Source organism: Pocillopora verrucosa, chromosome 9 (assembly GCF_036669915.1).
Source record: "Pocillopora verrucosa isolate sample1 chromosome 9, ASM3666991v2, whole genome shotgun sequence".
In the NCBI taxonomy this organism is placed as follows: Eukaryota; Metazoa; Cnidaria; class Anthozoa; order Scleractinia; family Pocilloporidae; genus Pocillopora; species Pocillopora verrucosa.
In genome coordinates this window covers 18,942,189-18,962,209 of record NC_089320.1, presented here as the reverse complement: position 1 = coordinate 18,962,209, position 20,021 = coordinate 18,942,189, and the positions used below count along the sequence as shown (strand labels likewise).

The 20,021-nt window shown below is 37.6% G+C and overlaps 1 protein-coding gene across 1 annotated transcript; it reads left to right on the top strand.

Moving 5' to 3' along the window:
• The first annotated feature begins 80 nt into the window (after positions 1-80).
• On the top strand, positions 81-19,338 carry LOC136283527 (collagen alpha-3(VI) chain-like). Its single transcript, XM_066172505.1, has 34 exons — positions 81-209; positions 426-795; positions 1,845-2,405; positions 3,004-3,033; positions 3,341-3,361; positions 3,899-4,270; positions 4,635-4,664; positions 5,173-5,333; positions 5,987-6,365; positions 6,848-6,889; positions 6,979-7,133; positions 7,252-7,627; positions 7,782-7,829; positions 8,318-8,872; positions 9,063-9,092; positions 9,581-9,598; positions 9,861-9,884; positions 10,629-10,664; positions 11,151-11,174; positions 11,970-12,002; positions 12,428-12,445; positions 12,595-12,630; positions 12,758-12,781; positions 13,203-13,226; positions 13,312-13,335; positions 13,583-13,606; positions 14,739-14,893; positions 15,168-15,543; positions 15,960-15,992; positions 16,398-16,555; positions 16,971-17,349; positions 17,651-17,692; positions 18,300-18,860; positions 19,109-19,338. Exons 1-34 carry the CDS (start codon positions 81-83, stop codon positions 19,336-19,338), a joined length of 5,478 nt encoding a protein of 1,825 aa, XP_066028602.1.
• Positions 19,339-20,021: the final 683 nt, after the last annotated feature.

Here is a 20,021-nt window from a genome sequence, read left to right as displayed (position 1 = left end):
CCTATACAAATATTACATTACTAATAAACCGATATTAAGTGATCAAACCTACGTTTATAGATGGCTTCGACCTAGCGTTCATGGTGGATGCTTCGTCAAGTGTTGGATCCTTCGATCTGTCCAAAAATTTTGTCACTAGAATCATTCAGTCTACTGGTCAAGTAAAGGGTGTGCGGTATGGACTTGTTCTATTTGGGGATAGTATCAAGGTAAAACAGGCATTAATTATTCTTCCTGTGTATCTTATCATTTCGAAATTACGGTTCATACGCTTAATTCCTTTTATTTTCTTTTAATATTCTTATATGTTGCTTACGTTTATCACAAACTAATCAGAGCAGCTGTTATTGACGGTATTATTAATGCACGTAGTCCCATTTTGCTACAGAGAGCTTAACCCCTATAAAAACTTTGCTTCATCTTAGGTTGTCTTTGGATTTAACCAGTATACCTCCATGTCGGACGTTACCTCAACAGTTGGCAATGTCGAGCAAATATATGGTGATTGCAACGTTGCCGAGGCTCTTTATCAGTGCAGTTCAAAGCTATTTACTGCAGAAGCAGTGGGCAGGAAACGGGTTCTAGTAGTGCTTATCGCAGGAACTCCCGTTCAAGACATTTCAAACGCAGTTTCATCCCTAAAAGCAACCGGAGTTCGGATAATGTTGGTCAGGATAGGTGCTCCTAATGCACAGCTGACAGCAATGGTGTCTTCTTCGTCTCTGGCTAATGTCCTAGGTAGTGCTGGGGACTTAACAGGTGTCGTCCCTATTGTGACGTCCCAAGTTTTCAAAGGTAATCATAAAAAAAATCAAAAATCTACTTTCATGAGTTGGTTAACTCATTTGCAAAGCTGGATTTCAACTCCTTTTCCAAAGCCTCTAAGTCGAGACTTTTATCGAGTCTCTCATTTGTTCCTAGCGATGCCAGAAGGCATTTGAGACTCAGTGAAGTTTTGAAGACAGAGAAAGTTATCATAATGTTAAGATAAAACTTGGTATCTTTCAGGCCTGATAGACTTTGAAATAATTTTCAACTTGAAACCTCAGTGTGTTGGAAAGTGTTCAAAACAAACAACAGGCAAACGACAAACAATAATTTCCATTAATTGAAAGCTTTTAAAATAGCTAGGAATACATAAGTTTAAAAACTAGTAAAAGTGTGGTTTTGGGTTTTAACCTTTTCGTTCGTATGAAAGTAATGCTTACTTTTGGCTGGTATCAGTTTCCCTGTACGAAAATGATGAAATTTGGTGTTGTATTGACATAAAAATTCAATTTCTTCTCATCAACCTTTCGCTTTCTGGATACTCATTTGATATCTTAGGGAGAAGGTACATGTTCATCAAGGAGTTTAAGGGTTCATGAAAATAAACAATGTGATTTAATTTATCGATCAATGTAGTGTTCAGTCCACTACATTTGTTAAGGGTCCTTAACTAACGAAACCTCTTCACTAATCGCAGGGATTATCTTTCGTCGATTACAACTCTTGGTGTTAGTGCCTCAACCTCTATCTTCATTTTATAAATTCATCTGTTTGTTTGTTGTTGTTGTTGTCTTTTTTGTCTTTTTGTTTAATTTTATTTTTTCATTGTCTTTTGCAAGCTGTTGGTATCAGTCCCTCAAGAATAACACAACCACAAACGCCAGGTTTGCAATCTCCTTGTTGATGTATGCTTTTTCTTTTGCTTTACGTCGACTTTGTTATTTTTGCTGTTATCTTCTCTCGAATAGATCGCTTTTACATCCACCTGCAATACGAGATTGGTTACACATTAAATGGTGTTTTCCGTGAAATTCAGAGTATCTTGTTACCTATTTGCGTGTGTCTGTTTAATTTAGGTTCAAAGTGCAATACGCAAGTGGACCTTGGATTCTTGATAGACGGTTCCGGAAGCATAAACAAGTACGAACCAGGCAATTTCAAACGGTGTTTAAAGTTCGTTAAGGAAATTATAGGTGCCTTCGTCATTTCTCCCACGGCTTCAAGAGTTGGAGCGATTGTATTTTCATACCATAGCAAACTCCAGTTCGGTTTTAGCCAGTTCAAGACTAACCAGGAAGTAGAAGAAGCGGTTGACCGTATAGAGTACCCTAACCATTCAACGTACGCCGGCAAAGGCCTCAAAATGGCGGCTGAAAAACTCTTTAACGAGCCTAGAAATGGTGTTCCCCGTGTGCTTATTGTAATAACTGACGGAAGATCCAGAGATGGCCTTATACAACCTTCAGAAGAACTTAAAAGGTCTGGGGTAATAATAATATCGGTTGGAATCGGCAAGCGTTATGACAAAGCTCAACTTAACGTCATGGCAAGTAACCCGAAAGAGAAGCACGTTTTTACTGCTGAATTTTCCCAAATGTCGAATGTAGTCAACGCCTTACAGCAATCGTCATGCGAAGGTAGGCTGTGGAAGTACTCTGAAAGCTCTGATGATAAGACAAAATGTTCACAACATATTCCCGTCAGTTGTAAAAGGTTCTAGTTGTATCGAATTTTATTCACACACTTCAGTATTATTGTAGTTAAGAACATTTTTTACAATAACTTACGACACTATTCTACGCCTAGTGGTCGTGAGCCATAACAAATAAAAATATATACAATGAAAATTACATCATATCGCGTTAAATAGGCATGGAAATAACGTTCTCTCCCCTATCGATGAATAAAAATTGATTACATCTTGTATTTCTTTCACAAGTAGGCCTTTATCGGCATGGACCTGTTAAATTAATTTTAAGCTACGTTCTGTATCCTGGTTATGTGAGATTCATTCATCTAATCGAATTTTTGTAATAGTCTCACATAAACACTTTTTTTTTTGTGAAATTAAGATTTTAAACGATTTTAAGTTTGCTAAATAATTTGGTTATTTTTGCACTATCTGCCATTTTTTTTCTGAATCACTCAACCTTACGTCTCACCTTTACTTATGTGACATAACTAGTGTGCAATATTAGGTTTATCGTGACAGTATTTCTTTCATTCTGCCTTTAGCTGCCTCTACGGCTGTTGCAGAAGGAACGAGTGAGTGACACGTTTGATTAATGACTTCGCTTTCTTTTGTCTATGCTATATCTGCTTTGTTGTAGCTGTTTTTTATGTGCTTGAAATTCGTTGTTCGAGTCCCCCTTATTTACATCAGCTTCAATCCCTCCCATTCATACACACTTTGATGCTGTTGCAGTTGTCATTTCAAAGGATCTTTCATCCTTTTGCTTTTCATGACAGATTCAGTCCGCATATATGATAATTTTACGTTTGATGTTACTTAAATATGTATGTTAGCTTTGCGTTTGATCTCACTTTGCGATGCTTTTTTTTGGCTTCTCAGCGGATGTTGTAGACTCTTCAGGTAAGTACATGGGACTTAGTGACCTAGTGTAAATTTTCTTAATCTAGATTTTTCATTTACACATCAGAAATTAGGGTTTATTGTATCAGTTAGCTCAGTACACCAGCTTTATCCTCTCTCGCTTTCCTTTCAAATAAATACCTAAATGAGTGCATTCTTTGGTCTTCTGGTAAGACGACGATCGTGCACTATATTGAATTCAAGGATTTTCTGCGCTGCTGAATACGGACAGGGATGCAAATTTTAATAAGTCCTTAGCCGACACTGATAAAACTTTGAATCCGTAAAATCTGTATAAATGAGACCATTCGTTAGGCGAAATGGACGAAATTAAACTTCTCAACTTTCAAGTGACAAAAATCCATGTTTTAAGGAGACTTTTGAGTGGGTGTCCGCCCAATAGACTCCATTCTAAATCTGCAGGCTGTCTGTCTGCCTGTCCGGACGTCGGTCTGTCGACGTTTCCTACCGTCTTCCAACAACTTTTTCGTCCATCTGTACGTTTGTTGATAACCTTGAATAAATTCCTTTGATAAGGGGTCGGGGATAACTGCTATGCAGATTCCTGCTACATGTTTACCAAAGCGGGAAAAACATGGCCTGAAAACCAAGACAGCTGCAAGGACAAGGGGGGTCACCTGGTTTCTATCGAGACCGAGGAGGAATGGAAATTCCTCAGTGGAAAGATCAAAACACTCTCCCCTCCCGGTGTCAATGAGTGGCACATAGGATTAAGAAATGGAGGTCTGAAATGGATATGGGTTAATGGAAAACCTCTCACAATTGGAAAATGGCAAACAAACGAGCCCTCTGGAGACGGGAAGGTCGTGGTGATGTCAAAGGCTACAGGACTGTTTTCGGATGTTCCAGATAATAGCAGGAAAGCCTACATTTGCGAAATACCTCTAGGTAAGAAAACTAACTTACAGCTAAACCCAAAATCCCTCAAAGAATAACGAATTACCCTAATAATTTGAAAAAAAACATCAGAAAGATTCGAAGAGAAGTCAATGGCGTGACGAAATAACTCCAACATTATATACAATTAAAAAACATCGGGTCGAGTGTTTGTTACATTCAGCGATTCTTCTGTAGTCTAGATAGTCAGTATTCTTTGCATAACAAATTTGCATTTAATGCTGTGGGACATAAGGCATAACGAGACCCCCATCTCCGTTACCCCGAACCGTCCTCTATTGTAATTCTGGCTGTTTGTTTCCATGACATTCCACTATTTGTGAAACGGTTCAATTGGTTCTCTTGTATTCCTCAGCTGCTGATATTACCAACAGCAAAGGAACAGGTCAGTGACTTACAACCATAATATCAAGACAGGTTTAAAAGCTATAGACTAGTAGATCACATTATGTTTTAAAGAATCACACAGAATGTTTATAGGAGATGAAAAAGCAGCTTAAAAGAATGTTAACTTTTTTTTATGTTTGACAAGATATTTTCGAGAGATTATTGACTACGAATTAATTGACTTTGGATTGGATTGTATCATTTCCATATTAATAACTCTAAAGGGCTAAAGGATAGGTGTGGCTAGGGAGGGGGTACTGAAGTTCCCGTGATTTCTCCCCCTCTCCCCTTTCCACTCTCTAAGCCTCTCTTTGTCACAATAAGTAAACATTGCGTGTGGAGGTCGACATGAAAACCCGGGTCATTGTTTGACACAATTTGACCTCCCCTCCCCTTTAAAAAATCCTGGCTACACCCCTGAAAGGATGTACAATGAACGAAAGAGGGATTGCGGAACTACTTCCCATGTATAATTACAAATTTATCTCAAAAATTTCTTTCTGTAGTTGGTTGTGACCTGGCCATCATGGTAGATGCTTCATCCGGTCTGGGTGGAAAAGAAAATGCCAAACTTCTGTTTAACTTTGTGACTGCTGTGTTTCACTCGTTTGATATCAGCAGTGGAGAAACACGATATGCATTATTACGCTTTGGTAAAACTACTGAGGTATTGGTAAAATCTAACTTTTCTTCTTTTAATGAATTTTATAACGTTTGCCTCCTGATGTGATTATTATGAACCGTTAGAAAAGATCAAGCACGAATGGAAATGAACGATTTAACGTCCACGCAGTTAGGTATTCGAGTACAAGTACCTTCTTTGCTGGGATCAATTATAATAATTATATTCTTATGTTTTTGGAGAATAAGATAGCTAACCTTGCTACCATTACAATAATACCACCTTGCTACCATAACAATAATAAAATAAAACTTTCAATATAAATCTCTAAGTTTTTTCTTTTGCTTTCTAATTCTATGCAAAATTTAAGCAGATTAAAAAAATCAAATTTCGCTTTTTATTTAATTTTCGCGGATAAAAATCTGGCTGGTGAACAAGGAAACGCCTTCCAATCTCTACATTTTAATTTAAGGAATATGAAAATTATGGTGGAACGCCATCGAATACCAATCTATGCAGCGAAGAAATTAATAATGGCATCAATATTTATTGTTTCATTTATACCAAGCAAAAAAGGCTGAAGACCGAAATTAAAAAAAAAATAGTCCTTATTCCTGATAAACTAGTAGATGTTTTTTTCTACTTCATTAGGGAACGAAGACGGTTTCTAACAGCCTTCTATACGATATGTTCTCTAGGTTTTATTTGGATTTGATAAGCACAAAACTATCGATGATATTGACGATGAGGTTGCCACAACATCCTTAGCTGAACTTGGCAGCTGTAATGCTGGTGCAGCTCTACAGGAATGCAAAAGGGCACTATTTGTTGGTGCCGCCGGAGGAAGAACACGTATCCTGCTTGTACTCATAGCAGGAAAGTCTGCAGATGACGTCACGAACGGTGCTGGATCATTGGCATTTGACGGAGTCAAGATAATCACCGTGGGAATTGGTGGTCTTTTTGATGGTTCGCAGCTTTCAACAATGGCAACGTTGCCTTCTTATAAATTGAGCTCCATATCATTTATAAAACTTCTTAGTATATCTAGGAGCACATCTTCTCTCGTATCCCAAGGTACGTACATCTTTTTTGCAATCCCCATTCCAGTTCTTGGAAGATCACTTTTTAATTCCGAGGAACACAAGCGCTTTCCAAATTTTGATACGGGGAGGCCTGACTTACGTCTTACCCCAATGCATATCACTTTTATCCGAAAAAAAAGAAACCCTGCCGGAAACTTCAAATTGAAAAAAGAAACTCCTGTCAATAAATATGTCATTACGAACGCTGTAGATCATTGGAGACCCTCTCATATATCTGGGTGAAAGATCTCTTACCTCAGCATTATTATACTTCCACCCATGAAACACCATTTAGTACTGTCTGAAAAAGGATCATCAGCAGGTGCCCCACTCCCTTCGATCACGTTTTCTCGCTGATAGCAAACTTTTGGAAGGAGCTATGAACTCCACAAAAAACAGCTAGCCATCGCAGAATACTTGAATCAATTACTAATGTATATTTTTCTTGCTACCTTTTGTTATGCTTGATTGTAGCTGGTGGTATAAACGTTGTTGGAAACATGGACACATCAGAAGGTAGGGTGTACCCTCCATATTCTGTTCTTATTTTCTATTCATGTCACGATGCATTATGACATTTGCACTAATCTGAAATCTATTTCAAGGTGGCTGTGACTTGGCGTTTATGGTGGATGTTTCATCGAGCATAACGAGCCAAGACTTGAACCTTGCACTGAACTTTATCTCCAAAGTTTTTCATTCGTTTACTCTCGGTAACGGCGTGCGATATGGACTTCTAGTTTTCGGGGAAAGCGCAAAGGTACGTTCAAGACTGCTTGTCTCCTTGCAACGCAGATATTCCAGTTACTAATAATTAGCGTAGAAAACAAATTTAAAAAATCATTTAAATTATTGAAGTTTCGTACATTTTCTTGCAGCTGGTGTTTGGATTCAGTCAGTATAGTTCTCTGGCACAAGTGGATTCAGCAGTCGCAAGTGTAGAGATGATAAATGGCAACTGTAATACAGAGGATGCCTTTGATCAGTGTGGTACAGAGCTGTTTTCTGGTGACAATTCTGGCAGATCTCGTGTTCTGGTTGTGCTCATGGCAGGGAAATCAGCTCAAAATGTATCACGTTCTGCTGAGTCATTGAAAACAGCCGGAGTGAAAATTATTGCTATCGGGATGGGTGGTTCAGTTGACAAGTCGGAATTGTCAACCATGGCATTTTCGTCTTCCAACGTCAAGACTGTTGCTTCATTCGCTGGTCTAGGACAGCTTGATAAAGTTGTGTCTCCCCTTGTGTCACAAGGTATCAAGTTAAAGTTTTGGTTCTCTCTTTGATTACAATTGATTTTCAAAATACATATCTTATTGGCAGAAAATCGAAACATTTTTTTTTAATGGGGGTGAAATGTACGGAATAAACGTATACTTTTATGGCTGATATTTGTTATCCTTTGCAGCTGGTACCATCAAAGGCAATGGAACCGCTCTGGCAGCAGGAGGATCAGGTTTGTAACATTCTTGATATTAACAATCACCAAAGCATTTACCTTATTCACCTAAAATTTGAAACATATTGAGAAGCATTCAATACTATCGTCACGGGTTGGTACGTAGTTTAGTTTTACCACTGACACGCTGACGGCACGACACGCTAAGAGGCTGACGAAACGAACAGACGAACTAGCGAGGCAACAAATGAGAGAAAGAAAGATGAAATGAGTGTGAAATTGACTAACAACATTCTGTGCCCGCGACTTGAGCAAACCAGATACATCTGAAATAAGGCTGAAATGAAACGCAGATAAATTGAAAATTAAATTATAAAGTATAGCCAGCAGCATGTTAGAAGGGTATTTCCCTGCATGTTCGATAACTTATTTTATATATCATATCATCGGCATCTTACGTGTGATACCTATATTCTAATGCATCATTTTATCCTTCAGCTTTATGACAACATTTTTTTAAGTGTACGTGTCAACTTTATTCCTAGCCTTTAAAGATCAAGTCGAAATTGGATTCCTTATCGATGGATCTGAGAGCATAAACAAGTACGGCCCAGACAATTTCAAAAAGATCTTGGAATTTGTAAAATCCCTTACCAAGCCTTTCGAAATTTCTCCGACTAAGGCAAGAGTTGGAGTAATCGTCATGTCGCAGAAAAGTGAATGTAAATGTGACTTTAACAAATCTAAATCAAGGGCAGAAGTAGAGGCAGCCATAGACAGCATACCATACCCTAATGCGCAGACGTATGATGGTAAGGCGTTGGAAATCGCAGCCGACGAGTTATTCAGTGACGCCAGGGATGGTGTACCTCGTGTACTTGTGGTAATTTCAGGGTCATGGATCGGTAATGATGAATCGGAAACTTCTGGCGAACTTCACCGAGCAGGAGTAAAAATCGTATCTATTGGACTTGGAAAGCACTTTAACCTGGCTCAACTTTATGTCATGGCGAGTCAAACAAAAGACGATCACGTATTCACAGTCGACTTTCCTCAAATCCCAAATATCGTCTGGGCAATACAAGATACTTTGTATATTGGTTAGTGCTATTACTCAACATTATCACCCAAAACGCACGTTAAACACTCATATCATCGCAGTTTACGAGAAAAACACAATTCAAACCGAGGCAAATTTGAAGTTGTCATGGCACCATAAAATGTTTTACAATAAACTCCCCGGTCTTGTTTCTTTTCATAATAATTTTTGGCTTTTTTGTTCCTTTTTAGTCGCTACTAAAGCTGTCAAGGAAGCACCAAGTAAGTACAGGTTTTGTTCTTGCCGTTTTTCAAACGGTTGGTACATGCATGGAGAGCTATCAAATCACCAAGAAACTTTTCAAAACCTAGACTGTTACTACCTTCCTGAAGCCGTAACGAGGCCTACTCATCTTGATACCTGATCAAGTTAATGTACAGTTAAAATTCCACATAGCAAAATTATCATAATTATTCTATACATAAATTCTGATGACTTGGTAGTGTTTAATCATTTTATCTTTCCATTTTATACCACCAGAGCCAACTACAACAAGCGGTAAGAATTATTTTAGTTACTATTTGAACAGTATTTTACAGTTTGATATTGTATTTCATTCAATTTTTTATTATTTATTGTCCTCGTTGTTTTTGTCAATGTCTTGTTTAACTCATGAATAAGATTCTTTTGTACATTTCTTTGTGTTACACTCCATTTTATTCCTTTTATACTCATCATTTACCTATCTAATCTACCTTTTCGTCTACAGCCCCAACAACTACAAACGGTGAGTAGTACCACTTGACTAGTTTTTTTGTTTGTTTGTTTGTTTGTTTGTGGTTCTGACATACCTTAAAATAATGTTTTGGTGATGATTAAGTTTGACATATCTCGAATAGAAAGTAACACTCTTATCTTCCCAAATGTAGCACCACAAGTGACAACTCAAGCCAAAACAACAAGTGGTAAGCAACTGTGTTAATTTTGGATTTTCTGATTAAATTATGCTACTCCATAATATTAACTATGCATTATTTCATCTTCTGCAGCATCTCAAGTAACAACTACAAGTGGTACGTCAAATCTGTTAACTTTAATCCCGTTGCCTTTTCATCACTTCATTTCCTTAAATGCTTTCTGTTTTAATCTAATTTAAGTTTAAACAAGCATTAACATCATCATCGTTATTATCATTATCATCATCCCTATTTTCCAATTTTGGTCGGGGTTGTTATCGTTTCCAATGTTCTTTTTTTATTCAGCACCAAAAACTACAAATGGTAAATCAAATATATCAATTTTGCTGCATTACTTCCCTACAGCACGTAGCTTTCTTCTCAATATTATTCGCACGTTTCTGCCTTTTTTCTTTTTCGTAAAAAACATTTTTCTCTCTCCAAACACAGCACCTCAAGTCACAACACAAGTAACAACTACAGCTTGCATTTTGTCTTCTCATCATTTACCACGCATGTTTTACTCGGCTTAATTAAGTCCCGAGGCTATGTCACCTTATAAAGAACGAAACTGACGATAGTGACCCACATCAATGGCTGTCAATCTCTTTATACGCATGCATGCACCGCTTGAACAAAATCCCACAGAACGTCATTTCAATCCAAGCAAACACATACGATAATGTTTTTCTTATTTATTCAGCACCCCAAGTCACAACTCAAGTTACAACAACAATTGGTTTGTATGCCTCGTTTCTTTTGAGCTGGATTTAATCTTACTCGTGTTTTCAGACATAAAAACTGCTCTTGACTGTCAAATATGGTTCATTTTTGATTAACCTGTTCTCTTTCCAAACACAGCACCACAAGTGACAACTCAAGGAGCGAGTACAAGTGGTGTGTCTTTGTTTGACGTTTATTCGTTTTCTATAATCATCTGCATCACGCGAACATCTCCTGTGATATTGCCTATGTTCAAAAAACTCTATTTACCCTAAGGGAAGACACGCCTGGGGAATGCAAGAAATTCATCGCCGAAATTATATTAGTTATTAAGAATTTCATACGCTGATCGCTGCAACTGGTTTTAATGTCTTGGAAGACTAACATATCTCTTTCGTTTCTGTTTTTTTGTTGTTGTTATGCAGTTTTATTTTGCACGTTTTATTGTCATTTGACTTAAAAACATCGTTTTGGAAAAAAATTCCCCCGCCTTTCCATTCACAGCACCACAAGTGACAACTCCAGGAGCAACTTCAAGTGGTACGTTTAACAAAAACATTCATTTCTTCTCCTTCATAAGTTTTTTTAGCTCTTTGTTTGAGCAATGTTCATTCATCTCAAATCTCCATCTTTTTTTATGTATTCCTCCATTGCCAACAGCGTCTGGAGGAACAACTACAAACGGTAAGTTTAAACTTTGCGGTAATTTAATTTGTAGGCACCTTACCTCAGACTGAAGTTTAGATACCGATTTTTGGATAACTAACATTTGATTCATATGATATCATTTGCAATCTCTTTCAATTCTCTAGATTTTTCGTTAAGCCATCCTAGAAATTCCTTTTCTTTAATCTTTTCTACAGCACCCTCCACAGCCCCCGGAGTATCTACTACAAGCGGTACGTGTATTCTTTAGTTAGCTTTTACGATTGCATTGTCAGACAGTGCTCACAATTCTAACGATATAATGAGATGTTTAAAGAAATTTTTCTTCACCTTACCTCCACTATTTCATGGTGTACAGCCCCTGGAGTAACTACCACAAATGGTACGTTTGAACTTCCTCGCTCTTCAAATCGTCAATTCCTTTAAATTTAGGCAGTACTTTTAACTCTATCGCTAGATAGCGATATTTAAGTGAAGGTTTTTTTCCCTTCCTTTTCTCACCTATTTCATCTTCTACAGCTCCCGGACTAACATCTACAAGTGGTATGTTAAAACTTTCCACGATTTGAAATGTTGAATTTCTTTTGAGCTTAATCACGCAATGCAAACGATTCTTACGCTGTAACGCAATCTTAAAAAAAAAAAAAAAAAAAATTCCCTTTCTTTCCTTCTCCATCATCTGCAGGAATGAAAACAACGAGTGATGCATTCAAACTTTCCAACATTTCAATTTGTCAATTCCATTTAAGCATACAATGCACACAGTAAGGATAACTAATATCTAACTTTTAACTTTTATATGTCCAATTACAGCGCCTCAACCAACAACTCAAGGAGCTGGAACTGGTATGTCTGAATCTCTGATTTGATAAAATATACACTGTTTTTTTTTTCACCATTATTTTCTTTAGTTTTTTTTTTATCTTTATGTTGACTGTGTGGTAAAGAGAGGTCCGGTTTCGAAATCTGGCCGAGTCTCTGTGTTGTGTTCTTGTGTAAACAGTGTACTTTCTCTCCACCCAGGAGTATAAATGGGTACCAGCAAATTGTCAGGAAGCCTGCTGGGGGTGGGGGGTTAGGAGGGGGGTTAATCTTGAAATGGACTGCCATCCCTCCTAGGGGGGAGAAGTAATACTCCTAGTCGCTTCATGCTATGGAGACGGAATAGGCTCAGCTTAGATGGGCCACTTGGCTCTAGTAGAGTCTTTACCTCGTGACCTTTACCTAACGTTGGCTGTAATTTATTTACATGTGTGCTTGTCCTTTTTCAGCGCCAGCAACAACGGCCGGTAAGGGAGTATTTTCTTATCACCTTATTTTACATATACCCTTCGATCCATTCCTGCTCAGTCTGTGCTCACATCATTTGAGTTTTTAACCTCACAAAATACACTTGGATGCTGGATTTGTCAAGTAAAACCTCTATGTCTCTTAACAGGACCACAAGTGACAACTCAAAAAGCATCTACAAGTGGTAAGTCTGAGATAAATTGATCTTGCTTTCTCTTCTAAATTAATTCAGTATCTAGATCTCTTGTTACAGGTTAAAGTTAACATAGAATAACCCATTTACTTTTTCTTGGGTATTTCATCTTTCTTAGCCCCAGGAGCAACAACCACAAGTGGTAAGTTGAACCTTCATACTACGTTTGCAGCCCAAGCGCAACTTATCAGGACTTACACAACTAGTGTACTTGAAAATAGCCAATAGCATGTGGGCTTTGAAGTTTCTTGTGCTTGCGTTTGTCCTGTGGTGTGGCTGGCCATGATTTAAATAATTAACATAGCACTAATGGGACTTGGTCGGCAATGTTGGAAAACCTGAGGTGTCTTACCGATACATGGGTCCAAATTAGATCTCATGATTAAGATGATTAAAGGCAGGAGATAGGGTAAAAATCTTCAAATCAAGGCAAAATCACGGGTGGAAACTTTTTGCCAACATATATGACGAAAATTTAAGCAGCCAGTTTAAGCAGCCAGTTTCCACTTTCCACCACTGTATTTTTCATTCTTTAATTTTTGCTTTCATTTTGCTTTCAACAGCACCACAAGTAACGACCATAAGTGGTGAGCGAACTCACTTTTAATTGAAATAATAAACTTTACGAAACATTTTTTCTAAATTTATCTTTTCTCGTCTTGTTCTTTCCAGCATCACAAGCTTCAACTACAAGCGGTAAGTCTTATTTTAACTTTGCTTAACTCCCAGTGTCAATGTTCTTCAATTTCATTTTACTGAAATGAACACTTTGTCTCATTTACAGCACCAAAGACAAAAACTACAAGTGGTATGTCTAAGCCATCGTTGTTTCGATTAGTATCCAATAAAACACTTTTCCATTTTTGTTTGTTGATATTTATAAATTTAACAACCTATTGCTTCATTTATATCGATATTTTTGGTGTCCAATCCTTATCTTTAGGGCCAGGAGCAACAACAACAAGCGGTATGTTTTTTTTCTTTTTTTTTTTTTTATCAATGCTGCTTTGATGTCTTCGAAACTAAAAAGTGAATTTGACTTTCTCGTGTCATTTCTCCACTTACAGCACCACAGTTTACAACTACAAGCGGTACGTGTATTCAAACTTTAAAAAAAGAAACTTTACTCCTAACAATAACATTCTTAAATCCACTTTCTAGTTATCATCATATGTAATAACGACATTTCAGTGACTGTCATAAGAGTATCAGAAATTGGCGAGCATTTGATGTGTCAGCAACCTCTGATGTTCTTTCTGTTTTTTTCTTTTTCCCTTGTGTTTTTGTTCTGTATTTCTTTTTCAATTCCTCGATATCGAGTAAAATTTCCAGCTTCAGTTTTACCTTTGATTAACGGTTCATATAAGATAATATTTATAATATATTTATATCACTCATTCATATGTCAATCGTCTTCACTCCTGCCTTGTCATTACTTTTCAGCTCCTGAAGTTGCAAAAAGTGGTAAATACGATAATGTTGGTCTTGAAATCACAAATAATTGACAAAACTCTCCTTAGATAATATTTAGATTAGATTCAGAAAACTAAAAAAAGAGTTGTCATGAACAATTTTTTTTTCCGATCCTGGTAGTTTCTCACCTCTTTATCTTTATTCACAAGTTTCCGTCCAAAATAACGATCCATTTCACACACTTTTTTACCTAAGATATAAAACTGTGAAACATGAATTTTTTTTAGCTAAAAACCTGTTTGCGATTGAAAAAATTTTTCACTACACTAATTGGAGTTGTGATCGGCTTACTTGAACATGCTTTATCAGAGCACAAATGGATGCTAAAGCCGTTTCACTATTAAGGGAAATCATGGTTTATTTTGAAAATGAAATGTCAGCCTAATACATGGGGAGATCAACGTTTTCCTTTTCTTTAAAGTTCCCTAAATTACCTTACATTTTCTTCACCCTCCAACCGTTTCTTGTTTCCTTTGCTACTAAAAAGAGTACAGTTTTTGCCCCATCATTTGGTAATATTACACATAAATTTTTCCATAAAAACGTCACGAATTCTGAAAACCTATTTTTAAAGTAAACTTATCAAAACAATGTTTAGCATGCTCACTCGTTGTCTTTTCCGGCAGGTGGCTGTGACTTAGCATTTTTGGTGGATGCCTCGTCAAGCATGGATGTTACAAATTTCCGACGAGTGATGGATTTCGTCACTCGCATTTTCCGTTCATTTCCTCTCGGCGAAAGTATGCGATACGGATTAGTTCTCTTCGGTGATAATATAAAGGTACGTTGGTCAACTGGTCATTAGTATACCGTTCTTCATAATGGCTGCAGAAAATCAAGAGCAGTTATAGCATAGGCGCCTTCTATTTCTATGCTTTGAAGATTGTAACTTGTTGGTGTGCGAAGGACCGGCCTCGCCTAATTTGTACGTAATGATATTTTTCCCTCAGTTTGACTAAAATTCTCGCTTTTTTGGGAATATCTGCTATTTTATACATGGTTCATAAAGTAACTGACACTTTATCGTAAATAAAACAAAGTGAATATTTCTTTAGGTTATCTTCCGATTTGGACGATACACGTCAATGCCCCAGATAGACACGGCTGCCGCCAATGCAAAGCAGATTGGTGGTGGCTGTAACTTGCGAGGCGGTTTGTCAGAGTGCAAAACAGAACTATTTAAAGGAGACGCCGGTGGAAGGGCACGCATCCTTGTTGTGCTTGTGGCTGGAGAGTCAGAACACGACGTTTCCAGAGAAGCCAATTCCTTGAAGAGAGTCGGTGTCAAGATCATCGCTATTGGAATGGGTGGTTCATATGATCAATTCGATTTATCATCCATGGCAAATTCTCTGTCCTACATTCTTACAATTGGGAAAGTCAGCGATATAAACAGCTTACAAGGAAGCTTGTCGACCCTTATTTTACAAGGTAATTGTTCTCCAGTTTTCCTCTCCTTTTTCTATTACTTTTCCTCTTTTTTTTATTTCTATTTGTTTGCTTCTTGACTTTCTTCACTCTAAAGAGCATATAAAGGTTTTTTAGCCGAGCACATGGTCAGTTGACAGGCTCTAAAAAATTTTAAACGGTTCATTTCCAAATCTACTGTAACCATTCTGCTCCTTGTTCAATTTTCTGGTTATTTCGTTCTTTGTTATTATATTTGATGCCTCTGGCGGTCCTCTAATTGACGCTTTCATCTGAATTAAAAACAACTTTCGGTGACCCAAAAGTATCTTGCCTTTAAATCACTTTGGTTGTTTGATCATGCCTTTCGTTATATCTCCTTACCAATCCGAAACACTTTTCATCTAAGAATTGATGAATTCAAATTCAATTTCTTTCAGCCGAGCAAGAAGTAACCACCTCAGGGCGTGGTGGTGAGTATATGCGCGTATTTTAGAAGGACAATGTAGCAATAATAATCAATTTATTGTTTACAGAGTAACACGTTTGGTTTTTTTTTACTCCCTTCTATATCCCGCTTGTGTTTTCCCTTTTTTGGGGGAATTTCCCAAAGAACCTACAGTTTTTTTAAAGTTGGTTTTGTGAGGTTTGTTAATGTTCATATATCAATTGTATTATTTTGTTAATTTTCAATCAGTTTATGTCACAGTGGCCTGAACTGAGGTGTAATCATCGTATTCCCCTTTGGCCATGTCAACATGTGGCGTCGATCTCAAGTTACTCTTTCTCGTCGCTTTTTATATGAAAGATACGGTTTCTAAACAAGGAAAATTACAAAATAAATGAAGTTCGTCCAACGACTACTATGTTTTTCTCAGGTCGCTGTGATCTTGCCTTTATGGTAGATGCATCATCAAATATCAACGGAAAAGGCAACTTTCAACTGGTAAAGAATTTCGTCAGTAACATGCTCAACTCATTTTCTCTCGGTGGCGATGTGCGATATGGATTAATAGTCTTCAGCGACAAAGTTGAGGTGAACTTATGACTACGCTTATCAGATTAGATAGCAATTTTCAGATAATTTGTTCGAGAGCTACCCTAACTCTAAACCCTAACTCCAATGACTCGAATCTTTGAAGGAAGTCGAAAAGAACTAATTTAATTTAATCAACGGGAACAGAGAGTTGCATAAAATGTAACGAAAAGGTGAGACAATCTCGTTTCGTGATGATAAATGTAAAGAAAAACTGTGGAAATAAAAAAAGCGAGTCATTTACCTTGGGAATAACGAAAGCTCTGTTGGAGGTTCAAAGATAATTTAGATTAACCAGTCTGCATAACCACACCACTGCACCATCAAATATAAGCAAATAATTTTTTGAGGGACGACAAAAGAAGGCTGAGTGTACCAAGTGTCAACAAGCTTAATATTATTCTAATTCTTTCAGGTCGTGTTTGGCTTCAATCAGTTTACCTCTATGTTCGAAGTTAATCTGGCAGTGAGCGAGACCCAACTGATCGGTGGAGCTTGTAACGCTGGTGCGGCACTCACACGCTGCAAGACAACACTGTTTCCGACTACCACAGCTAAAGGAGTTGAACGTGTTTTAGTTGTACTTCTTGCTGGAAAATCCTCAGATGACGTCTTACCACCCACCGAGTCTTTAATAAATGCTGGTGTGAAGATAATCACAGTTGGAATGGGTTTATTTATCGATAGGTCACAGCTTTCGGAGATTGCATACTCTCAGTCGTATGTTCTAACTACTGAACTGATCGCTGGTTTACCAAGCATTAGCGGGAGCTTGGCTACGTTGATTTCCCAAGGTTCGTTTTTTTCACACATTTTAACTGTTTTAGAACACGTAAGAACTTCACTTTTGTCAATTGGCTGAATATCGTCTCAGTGCCACGAGGGTCCTTTGTTGGAGCTGCATTTCTATAACCATCTGCCAGATAATTTTGTGCAAATATAATTTAAATTAGCTACACCTTTTTTTAAGTCCAACGATGAACTTTTTCCGTCAATAACAGACAAATTTTGAACGATGATTCGCTGCTGGTGTGTTTATCTCAAAAAAAGGCAAGGACTTTGAGTACTAATCTAGTAATTTCTTCTTTCCTACAGCTGGTGGTATCACCTTCAGTGGAAATTCAGGGGCAACAGACAGTTAGTCCTTATTTCAATTACTTCTCAAATACTGATTCAAACTTTTTTCCATAGATAATTAACGCTACTGATTGATCGAAAAAACCTGCGATGATATTTAACATGAAGTTTCACGAAGGAAGCCCATTAGCTGGCTCTTATTTCTTATAAGTTTTTGAATGTTTCGTGTTTCGAATTTTTATTATCTATTTGCTTTTTTTTCTGATGTCTTTGTGTTCGCTCGCCGTCTGCTTTGATTTTTTTAACCAGCTCGAACATGGCTTTCGTATACAGTCATTTCCTAAACACTTATCATACAACCATAGAAACTGAGTAAAATGAGACGAGCAGGTATGAAGCAATCATGTCCAAAAGGTGAACGAACGGCATAAAACTTTTATCAACAGCGCAGTTGAGGGGCAGAGAGGATCTAATCCCCTCTTTGATGGTTTAAATAAAATAATCCCCATTCCTGGAAACCGATGCATGCAGTCAGCATAAATGTATTTTACAAATCACTTTTTGCTAACCAATATTTCTAAAGGTTGCTTCTCGTGATGCGCTGTTGCTGTATTTGGACACCAGAGCTTCTTTTTTTTTCTAATTTGCTTCTTTTCTTTTCGTCTAGTAATACTTGACCTGGGATTTATGATAGATGGATCCTCCGCTGTGGGAAGTGAGCAGAACTTCAAACAAATCATTAAGTTTGTTAGCGCTGTAATCCATGCCTTCCCACTTGGCCATTACAAAACTCGTGTTGGGCTGGTCGTGTGCTCCTCCGAAGATTTAGTAGTCTTCAACTTTTACACATACTTTGACATGTTTAGCATAGATCAGGCGTTGTCTTCAGTGAAATACCCCGGGACAAACTCGGCTGGGAAGCAATTACTCTATCTCGGACGTGGCTTGGAGGTCTCCAAGCATTTCTTATTTGACAGCTCGTGGAGGAACCATGTCCCACGGCTGCTTGTTATGGTGGTTGCAGGCAACTCCGCTGACAGCGTTGCTACCCCATCGATGGAGATCAGATCTTATGGAGTAGAAATCTTCTGTATTGGAGTTGGGAGTGTATCTAGTAATTGGCAACTCAATGCCATGGCCAGTTACCCCTATAATGCGCATGTCTTCAAGAGTAGCTACGAACAAATGGGAAAGATTGCAGAACTACTTGTTACCAACATTTTGAGAGGTAAAAAGGAAATTTTGTCAATTCGATTCCCATTTCATTACACGCAATGGGCCATACCGTCCTATATAACTTCGTTCAACCATAAACAACTTTTTGTTTTCATTTTCCTTCGAATTCTTTCCAGGTATTTTCAGGAATTATTGTCGCCCTTGTTATTGCGGTAAGTCGACAAGTCTATTTATCACAGTTTGGCTTAGTTCACGGTGCTTTATTAATTACGTAAACAAATTTTGTAACTTTTCAACTAGTCATACTAACTAGAATGACCATTGCATTAAAGGTTATCGGGATTACTGTGGATACTGTCCCAGCTATTTACGAAAGAAGAGAAGCGCAGTCATTTCAACAGAAAACAAGTACGACTGCTCACGTCATTTCATTATTCATCCCCTGCCACGTCGTTATCATCATCGACCACGCGATGTCCACTATAGTCGCCTCATCGGCGGACGTCGACACCAGACGGGTTGATCAATGATCTTTCAGGGGGGAGGGTGGACACGAGGAAAAAAAACTAAGATAAATGGCTTTTTTCAGTATATTCTTAATTTGTTCCCGGAATATCGAATCAAATCGATATCTTATAAAAACAATATCGAATCTTACAAAAACAAAAGCGACAGAGCTAAAAACTAGAAAAGAGAACTTTTTTGGGGGGACGCTCCTAGGCTTTTCGAACATTTCCCGAACGTTGCTTACAATTAAAAGTATATGTTTGAAAGACTTTCTTGTAACAAATGCAAAAATACAGGAGACACACTGCTCTAAGTTTCTCTGTGCAAGCGCGATATAAAAAGCGAAGATTTTTAGGTTCAAATATTGTCGGAAGGCAGTGCTGCCTATTTCAAAGCTCTTTTGTTTTTTCTTTCTTTTTGGCCTGAGATTCGTTTGGTTTATTAAATAAGGGATTTGCTATAGATACGGTTTAATAGATCTCTTTCCCTCAACGTAAATGGGAAATTAAATGTCTTCTTATCTCTGTTAAAGTTAATTCTGAATAAGAAATAAAGACTTAAATTTTGACGTGATCGGCATCCGTTTTTATGCTCCTACATATAACTTTTCTTACCCTCGTCTTACTAAAGGTATTGGGGGACCATCTAGGTAAACCTAGATTACAAAAAAATCTAAATTAAATAGATAAGTTTAAAAAGTGTTACC

What these genes read in the sequence shown, in the direction of transcription:
- LOC136283527 (XM_066172505.1), top strand. Translation starts at nt 81, where the DNA reads ATGGTGGATGCTTCGTCAAGTGTTGGATCCTTCGATCTGTCCAAAAAT. An exon ending in ACAAGCTTCAACTACAAGCG is followed by an intron (nt 13,336 to 13,582) that starts GTAAGTCTTATT and finishes CCTTATCTTTAG; the next exon opens with GGCCAGGAGCAACAACAACA. An exon ending in GTCGACCCTTATTTTACAAG is followed by an intron (nt 15,544 to 15,959) that starts GTAATTGTTCTC and finishes AATTTCTTTCAG; the next exon opens with CCGAGCAAGAAGTAACCACC.